This window comes from Saprolegnia diclina, assembly GCF_000281045.1.
Source record: "Saprolegnia diclina VS20 unplaced genomic scaffold supercont1.9, whole genome shotgun sequence".
Classification (NCBI taxonomy): domain Eukaryota; phylum Oomycota; class Saprolegniomycetes; order Saprolegniales; family Saprolegniaceae; genus Saprolegnia; species Saprolegnia diclina.
In genome coordinates, this window is record NW_008246076.1 from 586,352 (window position 1) to 597,919 (window position 11,568).

Sequence of the window (11,568 nt, forward strand, 5' to 3'; positions counted from 1 at the left end):
TCAATCGACCAGTACTAATCATAGTTGTCGTATTTTTAGTCGTAATAAATCCATCGGGAAAGGCGATGCCCACGACGCGGGTGCACGTCGTCCCCGGCCTCTCGACGACCTCGTCGCGCCATCGCGTCAAGCGCAATGTGCTCGGCTTTGTTGTAAGCATGACCATGCTCGTCAACATCTTCTCCATGGTGCGTTGCTCGCCTCGAGCATTCATTTTGTTGACTCGAGTGTCGTAGCCGATGAAAGCGTACTTTTCCGAGCTCCCGCCGTGGGCGACCCTCTCGACACCCCCGACGTACGCCAACGACTCGGACTTTAGCCGGTACACATTGGCCAATATGCAAGCGGCGTACAATGAAGCGACGCTACCCCCCGACGTGTACTACGACGACATGCGCCGGAGCGTCCAGGTCATGCGTCAAGTCGTGATTATGGACACTGTCGTCTCGGACGACGACTGCCTCGCGCGGTTTCTTGTCGGTAAACCCATCGCCTTGTACTATGGCGTCAACATCCGGAATGTGCTGTGCGCGTTCGCGGCCGCCAACCACTCGCAGGACACGACGATGGCGTCCTGGGACCGCCACGGCGCGTGCATGCACTTTACGTACATGTCATTTCTGATTGGCCACAACTGCGTCTGGCTGCGCGCTGGCAACGAAATCGACGGCTCGAACGCGCTACGAACGTATACGATTGTGGCTGCCCATGCCGTGTATGAGTTCAAGGCGTGGTACTGGTTCAAGTTTGTCTACCGCGTGTGTCTCTCCTGCTTTGTGCTGTACCTCATGTGGACCAAGTACTACGTTCACTGCCTTGCGCTCGAAGACACTCTCAAGCGGTACGGGCACCGCGACAATATCGACAAACCGGGTCGCTGGCGCTGCGAGGTCGTGTACGGCGACCCGACCGCCATCATCCTCATGCACCCAAGCGTCACGGCCTTCTTCTTCCTCGACTGCTGGTTTAGCGTCGAGACCCTCTCGGTCGCCATCCCAAGAGCGTCCCAGAGCGCCGACATCGGAATCATGCTGCTCGGCTTCATGTATCTCTCACGGACCGTACGCAACATCTGTTGCACGACCTTCATTCGACGTTGCGGAATGCATGTGTATAGGTATGGTATGCGTACGCGGCCATGTGCGTGACTGCAGCGATCCTCAAGCGCCGCCGCAACGAGCACGCATTCGCCGAAGTCGACCCGACGATCGTTGCGGTCGCTGCGACCTTGTACGGGCCCGCGATCACGTGGGCGATGGGCAACTACTACGGGCTTCTCGCGGCATATATTTACCTCTTCCAGTGCACGCTGCCGGCAGCCGCCAAGGGCTACTACATCGAGGGCGGTCTTTGCTCGGTCCTCTATACGATTAGCATTGCGTGCATCCCCATCCTGTACGGCTACGTTTCGGCGGCATGGTGTCGGGGTACGTACCCGCCCCCAAAGCAAGCGTTCTGAGGCTCGATACAGGCGGCGCCCGGGTCCAAACACTCTCGAGCCTCACGTCCGTGTATGCGAGCTTCCGCTACAACAGCGTCAAAACCAGAGCGCTCTTTGCACTGCTGCGATGGATGTACCCCGACACGAACGCCCGCGTGCCCGAGATTGGCGGCTCCGTCTACACCCTCTTTCGTCGAAACGCGCGCTACAAGCGGTCGCCGACGATTGGGTTTCGAAGCGTCGACGTCTTTGTCTACTGCTACAAGGACAATGTGCTCGTCGAGCGTCTCCGCCTCAGCTTGCTCGAGAGCTTGGACCGGAATCTCACGACACCATCGCTCGCTGTACTGGACGCCACGACGCCGTCCGACTTCAACTTGAACGTTCTCGAGACCACGCAGCCGCCACGGCTGGCGCGTGCGCGTCGACCAACGACTTGGTGTCTCTAGTCGTCATATGTCGACTACGCTCTTTTCCGACTATAAACCTGCCACCCCGTGCAGGTTTAGCATCGCATTCTTGTCTCATAGTCATTTTCGGCTTATCGATAGAGTAGAAAAAACACTAAAATACTAGAATGCAGGTATCGCAATTCATGTTTAGTGGAAAATATGGAAACGACGGGACCGATAGATAACAGCAACGACGCTGTCTACTCGACGAGCGACGCGCCGACGTGCATGAGGCTCGTGGCGCGGAACCCTTCGCCAAAGCAGTCGGCTTGCACGTAGCCCTGCAACTGCCCGAGCCACTGCCCGGACGCCGACTCGTCCAGCGCCTGCTCCAGCGCGACCGCAGTCGACGTCATGTACGTGAGCATGTTGGCCAGCACCGCGCGCTCGAGAAGCGCGTGCTCGTGCCCGAGGTGCGCCAGCGGCTGTGTCTGCCACTCCTTGAGCTTGCGGCAGACGCTCAGCACCACGTGGCGCGTCGCAATGTGCGGGCTCTCGCGCAGCCGGAGGTAGCTCAGCACGACCGCGCCGTACCGGGCCCAGAGCGGGATCGCCGCTTGGTGCGGCTCGAGTGCTTGGAGCGTGCTGCCGAGCTCGGCCGTCTCGCCGCGAAAGAGGCGCGGGATCGCGACGTGAAGCAGGAGCACACGGTGCGCGTGGTCGTAGTTGCCCGCGCGCATGTAGTGGTCGACCGCCGAGACGTGCGCGCCGATCGCCATTGCGCTGGTCGCCATTGCGTCGTGGAACCACTCGGTCGGCACGAGGTCGTGGAGCGACGCCAAGAGACCGTCGGTGGCACCCGCCTTGTGCAGGAGCGAGAGGACCGTGGCCTTGCGCGCAGCTGCGTCTGGGATCGTCAGGCCCACGTAGATAGCATCGGCGACACGCCCGGCGTCGAGCAGCGTCGAGATGTAGTTGGACGTGAGCAGCGCGGCTTGCTTGGGCGAGAGGCGGAGCGACTGACCAGGCAAGTGCGAGAGGACGTCATAGAGGTGCCACGCCGCGTCGGCCTCGAGCACGTTGAGCAGCGGCACCAACGAGGCTTTTGCGCCCACCGCGACGTTCAGAAGCTCCATGATCGGGTCCGACTTGAGGTGGAGGAGCGGCGGCTTGCACTGCTGCGCAGCGACGGCGCGCGTGAACGTATCGACAGCGGATGCTAGCGACTGCGGGCCTTGGGCAAACCAAAACACGATCGCAAGCGACTGGAGCCAGTCGAGGTGGGACAGACGCTGCGTCACGACCGCAAACGACCCCGCGAGGAGCGAGTAGATCCACGCGAGCTCGGGCTCCATAAACTGAAGCGCGTCATTGGTCGCCCACGCCTCGAGCTGCTGCAAGAGCGCGGCGCGGAAGTCGCCGTCGCGGTGCGTCGACGCTTGCGCAATCAACGTCGCAAGGCGAAAGTTGCCGAGCGACGCGGCCATCGACGCGGCGTCCACAAGGCGGTGCTGGCACAAGAGCGAGAGCACGTTCTGGAGCGACGGCATCGACGACGACGTCGGGCACGTCACGGCCTTTTCAAACCACTGATTGAGGTAAGTATGGCGACGATCAAACGCTGGGAGATCGTTGAGCGTCAATGGCGCGTTCGAGATCGGGGCCAAGTACGGTGCGCCATGCTCTTGGCCATACAGGGCCGCCACAAGGCCCCAGAGGAGACCGTCGTGGCCAGTCGTAGCCGCCGACGTAAACCCAGAGAGGAGCCCCGACACGTCGGCCGGCAGCGTCACGTGATACGACAACGGGTCTTGACGGCTCACGCTTCGGTGCGCAGTGAGGAGCGACGTCCCGGTGGCCGGCGTCCGGGCGTAGATTGCCACGCGCTGCGCCGCGTGCGTCGTCACAAGGTCGCCCTGCGGACCAAACGAAGCACGAAACGACCGGCCGAGAAAAATGCCAAGGTCGAGCGACTTGAGCGGCGCGTTCCAGAGGCCAAGGACCGTCGACGTCGACGGCGTCACGACAGGGTACACGGTGAGCGACCGAGGCACTGGGGCCGACGGCGTCGCAGGCACTGGCTCGACGACCGCGAGGCGGCTCGCCGAGAGCGTCGGGACCGGCGTCACCACCTTTTCAGCTTCCGACGGCAAGTACATAGCCGAGAGTTCGTGCAGCCGGTGCGGGTTGAGCTGCAACTGCGTCGCGACCTGCTGGAGCCCGGCAGCATCGGTCGCCGTTGCTTGCTCGTCGTCGCTCTCGTCGTCGTCGAGGCCGTACCGGCTAAAGTGCTCGACGCGGAACTTCCACACGCCGGCGTCCGGGTTGTAGTCGACGTGCGTCGCGTCCATCGTCTCGGTGCGCGCAATGACGCGCTCAATGTACTTTTCACGCTTGGCGTCTTGCGTCGGCGGGTACACCTGGAGGAGCTCGACAAGCGCCGGGCGGTTGAGGCCGCTCCCGAGCGCGTGCTTGCTGTCTTCATCCGGGTAGACGACCACCTCGCGCGTCGAGAAGAGCACGAGGTCGTCCAAGTTGAGGTTGGTCACGTCCGTCGCACCGTACCACTGCACACAGCCGAGGCCCTTGCAACCGACGGCAAAGTTGTCGACGTTCTGGAGCTCCTTGGTCGTCATCGTGCGAAGCTGCGAGAGATCCGGCATCGTGTAGTACCCCTCTTTGGTCAACGTCGGCGCCAACGGGTTCTCGGCCACCGATGCAAATGCCGACGTCGACGCGCTCGTGGCCGACGCGTAGAACGAGTCGAAGCTCACAAACGGCTGGGCGGCCACGACCTCGAGAGATCCGTGAGCGAATGACGCCGCCGTCATCGACGCATTGATCGGCGCCCCGTCAAAGTGCACGTCAAACGCGCCTGTGAGCCCGGCCTTTTCGCCAATCAGCGCGCGGACATCGGCGCCGGTCGCGAGCGCGTCGACTTGGACCTCGAGCGTCGTCTTGGACGGCAGCGAGACCGAGAGCGTCACGGTCGCCGCGGTCGACGACGCTTCGGTCTCGGCCGGAATCACATGCGGCGCGGTCGGCGGCGGCACCCGGCGCACCTTTGGCGGCGTGTCAATGTTGAGCTGTTTGGTCGCAATGCTCTTGAACTTGGTCGTCGCAAAGCTAAAGTCGGCGGCCGGTGCACTCGCCGTCTCGTCGAGCAGGCGGCGCGCGGGCGTCGGCGCCGAAACGGTCGTCTTGGGCACGCTCAGAAACGTCGGGACGGTCGCGACCGGGCGCATGAGCGACGACGGGCGCTGGTACTCGACCGCGTCGACGGCCTTGGACCGCGGCATCGCGTTCGGCACGGGGAGCGTCAGCGTCGTCTTGATCTGCTGCTCAATGAGACCGGCGCCAAACGAGCCAGCGCCGTACGGGTTCGCGTCGTGGCCCGCAACAAGCGTCGTCGGCGCCGCGGGGGCTGTCGGCTGCCCAAAGCCGCCCGTTTGGGTCGGCGCCCCAAACCCGCCGGGTGTCGAGAAGAGCGATCCGCCAAAGCCTTGCGTCGCACCGCCCGTGGCCGCGGGCTTGTTGAAGAGGCTCGCGCCGGGGGTGGAACCAAAGCCGCTCGTAGTGTTGCTGCTACCGCCAAAGCTAAACGGAGCCGGCGTCGTGGACGCCGTCGATCCGCCGCCAAACATCGACGTTCCGGTTGTCGGAGTGCCAAAGCCGCCGGTGGTCGGCGGTGTCGCTGTCGTTGAGCCGAAGCCACCGAACGTCGAGGTTTGCGGCTTTGGAGCGCCAAACGAGCCAAAGCCACCCGCGGTACCGCTGGTCGTGTTGGAGGCGCCAAAGAGCCCGCCTGTCGTCGCCGGCGTCGACGGCGTCGCGCTAAAGCTGAACGCACTCGTGCTTGGCGCCGTCGAACCAAATGCACCGGCGGCAGGCGTCGACGGCTTGGCAAAGCTGAACGCGCTGTTGCTACCCCCAAACGCATTGGTGGTTTGGGCCGGCGACGTCGTCGACTGGCCAAAGCCGCCAAAAGCACCGGTCGTCGTCGTCGTACCGGTGCCAAAGCCGCCGGCCGTCGGTTGCTGCGAGCCAAAGCCACCCGAGCCAAACGCACCACCGGGCGACGCCGTGCCAAAGCCCGACGTCGTCGTGTTGGTGTTGGTAGCGCCGAAGCCGCCAAACGCCGAGTTTGTCTGCGGCTGCGCCGGCTGCGCACCAAATGCCGACGTCGTCGTATTGCCAAACATGCTGTTGGTGGCGGTCGAGCCAAAGCCACCGGCAGCCGGCTGCTGCGAGCCAAAGCCACCCGAGCCGAACGCCGACGGTGCCGCCGGCTGCGACCCAAACGCCGACGTCTGCTGCGACCCAAAGGCGCCGGGGGCCGCGCCAAAGGCAGATGTGGTCGTGCTGCCAAAGCCACCGCCACCAAGCGGCGGCTTGGCGCCGAACGCGCCGGTCGTGGTCGTCGGCGCAGCGCCAAAGCCGCCAAAGCCCGTGCTTGTCGTCGTCGAGGCGGTCGCGCCCGTGTTGGGCACCAAGTTGGCTTGCTGTTGCGCGGCAGCGGGGTCCGTGCGCTTGAGATAGTCTTCCCATCGGAGCTCTTCGACCGACTTGTGCTGGTACTGCGGCATCTTGGAGATCGACTGGTAGTGGATCGTCGTCGCGGGCTTGCCCTTCTCGGATTCTTGCTCGGACGACGTGACGTACGGCGGGTTGCCCGTACCGCACTGCGGCGCGCTGTTGGCCTGTGCGCCAAAACCGCCGCCGCCGCCAAACGCCGACGTGGGCTGAGCGCCAAACGCTGACGTGGTCGCGGGTGCGGCACCAAACGGGCTCGCGGCCGCGCTGCCAAAGGCCGACGTCTGCTGCGCGGGGGCACCAAAGGCGCTCGGAGCGGCGCCAAAGCCGGTCGACGGCTGCGCGCCAAAGCCCGACGAGCCAAAGCCCGTCGACGCTGGCGCACCAAAGGCCGACGTCTGCTGCGTAGGCGCGCCGAACGCACCAGGGGCCGAGGTCGCGCCGAACGTACTGGTCGTCGCCGTGCTGCCGAAACCGCCCGTCCCGAACGCGGGCTTGGGCGCGGCTGCGCCAAACATGCCACCGCCACCGCCAAACGGACTCGCTGCGGCGGTCGTCGGCGTCGGGCCAAACGGGCTCGCGGCCGGGGCCGCGGCAGCGCCAAAGGCCGACGTTTGTTGTTGCGGCGCAGCGCCAAAGCCGCCAAAGCCGACGCTCGTGCCCGCCGAAGTGTTGCCAAAGGCCGACGTTGCAGGCGCAGCAGGCGCACCAAACGCGCTCGTCGTGCTCGCGCCAAAGGTGCTCGACGTGCCAAAGGCCGGCGACGAGTTGGCACCGCCACCAAACGGCGACGCGGCCGCCGGGGCAGCGCCGAACGGAGAGGCCGCGCCGGTCGCGGGCGCAGCGCCAAAGCCGCCAAAGCCAGTCGAAGGTTGTGATGCGCCAAAGCCGGTCGCGGGCTGCGCGGGCGCGCCGAAGCCGCCAAAGCCGCCGGCCGCCGGCGCGGCTGCTCCAAACCCTCTGAACGCCATCGAATTGGTTTTTGCTTCTGGTGCCAGCGGTGGCGTGTATTTAATTACACGCCATTCAATTCGGTATACAAATCACAAGTTTAACGTCGTATGCTAATTGAAATACGGCCGGTTGCACTTGGCTACAAACATCAAGTGTATTTTGCAGTATACTGAAATCCAGATAGCAGTACGTCCGGGCAAAAGAAGTTGCTTCTGCCGGCGTGGTCGCAAGGACAGCACGTGAATGACGGTGCCCTCGTCAAGCATCGGATCTAGGCTGGGATCTAGATAGTACAATCTGTACATTCATACCAGCGATGATCCTGTCTTTTCTGGAGTCGCCGAAATTGCAGCTGGATACTTGACCAGACACAGAACTCAGTCATGAGAGGCAGCTCACCACTGAGTGGACTAGCCATTAGTTGGAAGATAATTAGGATTCGGAGGTTGCTTATCGACAAGGGATCGCAACGAGAGAGTTCAAAGACATGGTGACGACCCCGTTAACTCTGTCCACCAATCCAAGGTCGGCATTGTCCAATGCGACGATTTGATTGGCTCGTGACGCTTTGAAACTCTCTGAAACCGCCATGACCTACCCCTGACGACATTGTCGATGGAAGACTCTACCTGTAGACCGACTAAACGTCAACTATGGACGAGCACGGGTTGTCCTCTCTCGAGACCGGTCTACAGCTTGTAGTAGGTTTAGGGAATCCATGCGAGAGGAATCAAGACGGCCGCAATACAAAGCTGCTACAGTATTATGTACCCACTCGCAGCTCGTATAACATGATCACAAAGGTTATCCAACGAACGACACGGTCCGACCCGCCGTCTTCGTCATCAAGTGCACAAGTGGAGAAGAAGTCGGCTGGTGCGACAAGCGTGGATCTCCTAGTGCTCGTCGTCGGCGATGCGCGCAGCGTCCGTGCCATGGCCAAAGGTCTTGCCAAGGAACATTTCCCGGTCAAAGCCATTGCCTACAGGTATACAAACTTAGAACTTGCCATTGCCAGATCCTTCACAAGCGACACACGTACTCACAAACTGCGCCTTGTCGACCTTGCGCGCCTTGTTGATGAGATCCGCCGTGTCGGCGCGGTACCCTTTCTGCGCTTGTCGACTGGTGTCGCCGCCGCAGCCCCAAATCTAGTGGCCCATTCTGGTATCTGGTCATGATTTGTTGTCTACCTCGAGCGTCTGGATCTGGAACGACGCGCGGAGCGAGAGTGAGCCAGGTGCAAACGTATTGCACTTGAGCGCCGTGTAACACTCGTCGAGGTCCTCGTCAAAGAAGAGGCGGCACTTGCTGGTCGTACCGCCGAGACCAAGACCCCGGGGCAGCGCGACGCCTTTGGTGTTGAAGTACATGAAGTTGGTGCCGCCAGCACTCGGACACACAAGCAAGTTGGGGCGAAGTCGGTACAGAAAGCACCCCGGGCCACCGAAAAACTTGCTCTGGTCCTTCCACGGCGTGTCGCAGTACGCGCCAAACGTTGCTAGTTCATTCTTAGACTACATCACAGTGGACAGCGTGTCGAGAATACCGCCGTCCATGGCCGTGCACACAATCAGCGTCGGACCTGCGTACCCGAGGAGATGGTAGCACAGGCGGTTGAAGCTTAGACCGTCCTAGATCGGGTTTTGAATATCAATGTATCAAGCCAATCGATGCATGCCTGCGTGCTGGTGTAGAGGCGGTCCCAGCTGTCTTGGAGTTGCATCGACTGGCCCGAGAGCGCAATGAGCTCGCCGCTAGCAGATAAAAAGAGCTATGAAACCTCAAGTTGGAAAAATACGACTTGTACCGGGTGAGAATGTCCGATGGGTGCGACAGGCGAGGCGCCAGGTACGACGAGCGCGTCGATGGCAGCGAGGCGAAGCACTTGTGGGCCATCCATGCGCTGAAGACCGTGTGCATGAGCGGCCATGACGCGCTCGCCCACGACACGAGGTGCGGCAGCGAGATCTCAGTGGCATGTAGGTGGAAGGAGGCGACCATGGCATCGGCCGCGCCAACGTAGGCCGCCACGTCGAGCGCGTCATCGGCCATCGCATCGGCCATCAACAGCACCGCGAGCTACCATGGGCGCATGAGCCAATGGATGGAAGAGGTCGAATACTTACAAAGAGCTGGCGCAGCTCCGACTCGGACAGCGTTCCTGTCGTCGACGCGTCAAAGATCGACCAGAGACTGCGGAGAATCGATGCCGACGACGACCGCATGCACAGCGCAGCTACAGTAGACCAACGTAGCGTCACGTGATAGCTATTGGAGGAGGTATACCGGCTTTGGCCACATGCGCCAGCGTGACCTCGTCGGTCGACGGGCCGTCAATGTCGGGCAGCGTCAAGAACGCATCGTAGAGCGCGCCGCCAAAGCGCGCGAGGATCGCCATGTCATCAGGCACAGCGCCAAGGCCAAACGTCGTCTGCGTGCGTCGTGAGATTGATGAGCGGCGAAAGGCCATCGTACCTCGAACGCTGCGCGGTCGGCGATCGCGGCCGTTGCGAGGGCGTCGAGGCAGTCAAACTCCTAGCATTCGCCATGGTCATGAGGCGCGGGACGAGGTCGAGTCGCAGGTACCGCGTCGCTGAAGGGACCCTTGAGCGTCTCGATCTCGGCGGCCGAGTACTTGGGCGCGCTCGTCTTGTTCCCCATTATCGTCGGAATGCAGAATCCACGGCGACTCCCGCTGAAGTGCGATATAGGTTACACTATTTGGTGTTTTTGGCATATTATTAGTGTGCGAAGTGCGGTTTTCACTTGCTCGAGCTCGACGAGAGCGAGGCGCCGCGATCGGCTTTAGTTGGAGACGACGTTCAAGGCGGTCTGTGCACCTCGCTCCTCGTTCATATGCAATGGCATGCCACAGTAAATTGACCGCGACTTTGGCGCACGATGTTAGAGGTAGTACGGAGGGGAGGTCGCATGCTTCCTTGACGTCGCCTCTAGTCGATGCAAGCAGACATTTCACAAGTGAGTACTCGCTGCACAAACGCATATTGTCTGGTGGTGAACCTTGAAGTGCGACTCGAGTACATGTACATACAATTGTAGTAGAAATGCAAGGTTTCGAACTATCAACTTGATACAAAAATCACAGGCAAACCATCGCGACCGCTCAGCGACGCTGCGGCGGCCAAGTCGCGGAGATCGACCGTCGTCGGTGTTGCGCAAGGGCGCAGTCGTCTGCCGCCCATAAAGCTCGAGGTAGCCGCGGAGGCGATAGCCAAGGAGTCACCAACGTCGTCTTGCGCAACGCCGTCAACGACGACTCTTTGTCTTCGAGCGTGAGACGGTTCATGAGCGGGATCGAGATCTTGCCGATCGTCTTGGTGCACAGCAACGGCGATGCGATCTTGAGGACGATCTCGGCCATATGCGCAAGCAGTGCAATGCCGTTTGGCGTCGCTTGCTACTTAAAGAGTTCATTGCCGCTAGCTAGCGCAACTTCATATTAGTATCAACTTGGTAATACACACCACATTATGTACAGCTACGGGGTCTTGGGCGTACTGGCCAGCAACGCCGCGGCCGCCACGTCGCGCTTCTTGGAGAGATCGAGCGTCTTCGGCCCGGCAATGGCCTTTTTCAGGAACTCGGTCGTCTCCCGCTCAAAGACTTCGAGGTACCCGCGAATCTGCGGTCCAAACACCATCCGGAACTCCAAGGTACCAATGTTGTCGCCTTCATGGACGATCGGGCCCTGCTTCGTCCGCACCGCCGTCAAGCTTTTGTCGTCGCCTTCCAGTGTGAGGAGCTCGCTGAGCGGAATCGAGACCTTTCCGATCGTCTTGGGGAAAAGCAAAACCTGGGTCTTGATGAGGACTTCGAGAGTGTGCGAGAGCGGCTCAATGTTGGCAATCGTCGTCGACACAGGCATAAAACGATGCAACGCGCCGCCGGTCGCGACGGAGCTCTTGACCGGCGTGCGCTTCGTGTCGTCGACGTTGATCTCGCACCAAATGTCGTGCGAGGTCCCGAAACTTGGTACGTAGAGGACGCCCGATGTCTTGACCGGTGGTTCCGTGAGGTCGACCTTGGCAAGATCGGGCGTCGTAAAGCCAGCGCCGCCGTACGCTTGGCGGATGGTCTCGAGCCGGCGGACGACTTCGGGCGCCGTAGGCCGGCGTTCTGGGTCGTACGTGATGCACTCAAGCGCGAGTGTCTCGTACTCTTCCGACGGGCATGCATAGTCGACGTCGAACGGCTCCGCGAGCATTTTGATTGCCTCCACAGGAT

The 11,568-nt window shown here is 61.7% G+C and overlaps 5 protein-coding genes across 5 annotated transcripts; 1 reads left to right on the forward strand and 4 right to left on the reverse strand.

Annotated features, from left to right (window-relative positions):
* Positions 1 to 33: 33 nt before the first annotated feature.
* Positions 34 to 2,051, forward strand: SDRG_03875 (hypothetical protein). Its single transcript, XM_008609519.1, has 4 exons — positions 34 to 188; positions 237 to 1,061; positions 1,118 to 1,427; positions 1,472 to 2,051. Exons 1-4 carry the CDS (start codon positions 66 to 68, stop codon positions 1,888 to 1,890), a joined length of 1,677 nt encoding a protein of 558 aa, XP_008607741.1. The 5' UTR covers positions 34 to 65; the 3' UTR covers positions 1,891 to 2,051.
* On the reverse strand, positions 1,953 to 7,346 carry SDRG_03876 (hypothetical protein). Its single transcript, XM_008609520.1, has one exon. It carries the CDS (start codon positions 7,335 to 7,337, stop codon positions 2,094 to 2,096), a length of 5,244 nt encoding a protein of 1,747 aa, XP_008607742.1. The 5' UTR covers positions 7,338 to 7,346; the 3' UTR covers positions 1,953 to 2,093.
* Positions 7,347 to 8,018: 672 nt separating this feature from the next.
* SDRG_03877 (hypothetical protein) lies at positions 8,019 to 9,999 on the reverse strand. The gene is made up of 10 exons (XM_008609521.1): positions 9,910 to 9,999; positions 9,799 to 9,858; positions 9,610 to 9,754; positions 9,450 to 9,559; positions 9,131 to 9,402; positions 9,002 to 9,077; positions 8,870 to 8,954; positions 8,514 to 8,821; positions 8,363 to 8,471; positions 8,019 to 8,302 (listed from the first exon to the last, which is right to left on the reverse strand). Exons 1-10 carry the CDS (start codon positions 9,982 to 9,984, stop codon positions 8,217 to 8,219), a joined length of 1,326 nt encoding a protein of 441 aa, XP_008607743.1. The 5' UTR covers positions 9,985 to 9,999; the 3' UTR covers positions 8,019 to 8,216.
* A 407-nt stretch (positions 10,000 to 10,406) lies between these two features.
* Positions 10,407 to 10,705, reverse strand: SDRG_03878 (hypothetical protein; the record flags this gene model as incomplete). The annotated part of the gene is made up of 2 exons (XM_008609522.1): positions 10,407 to 10,515; positions 10,572 to 10,705. 2 exons carry the CDS (start codon positions 10,703 to 10,705, stop codon positions 10,407 to 10,409), a joined length of 243 nt encoding a protein of 80 aa, XP_008607744.1.
* Positions 10,706 to 10,822: 117 nt separating this feature from the next.
* Positions 10,823 to 11,548, reverse strand: SDRG_03879 (hypothetical protein; the record flags this gene model as incomplete). Its single annotated transcript, XM_008609523.1, has 1 exon — positions 10,823 to 11,548. The coding sequence occupies one exon, from the start codon at positions 11,546 to 11,548 to the stop codon at positions 10,823 to 10,825; it is 726 nt and encodes a 241-aa protein (XP_008607745.1).
* Between the last annotated feature and the right edge of the window lie 20 nt (positions 11,549 to 11,568).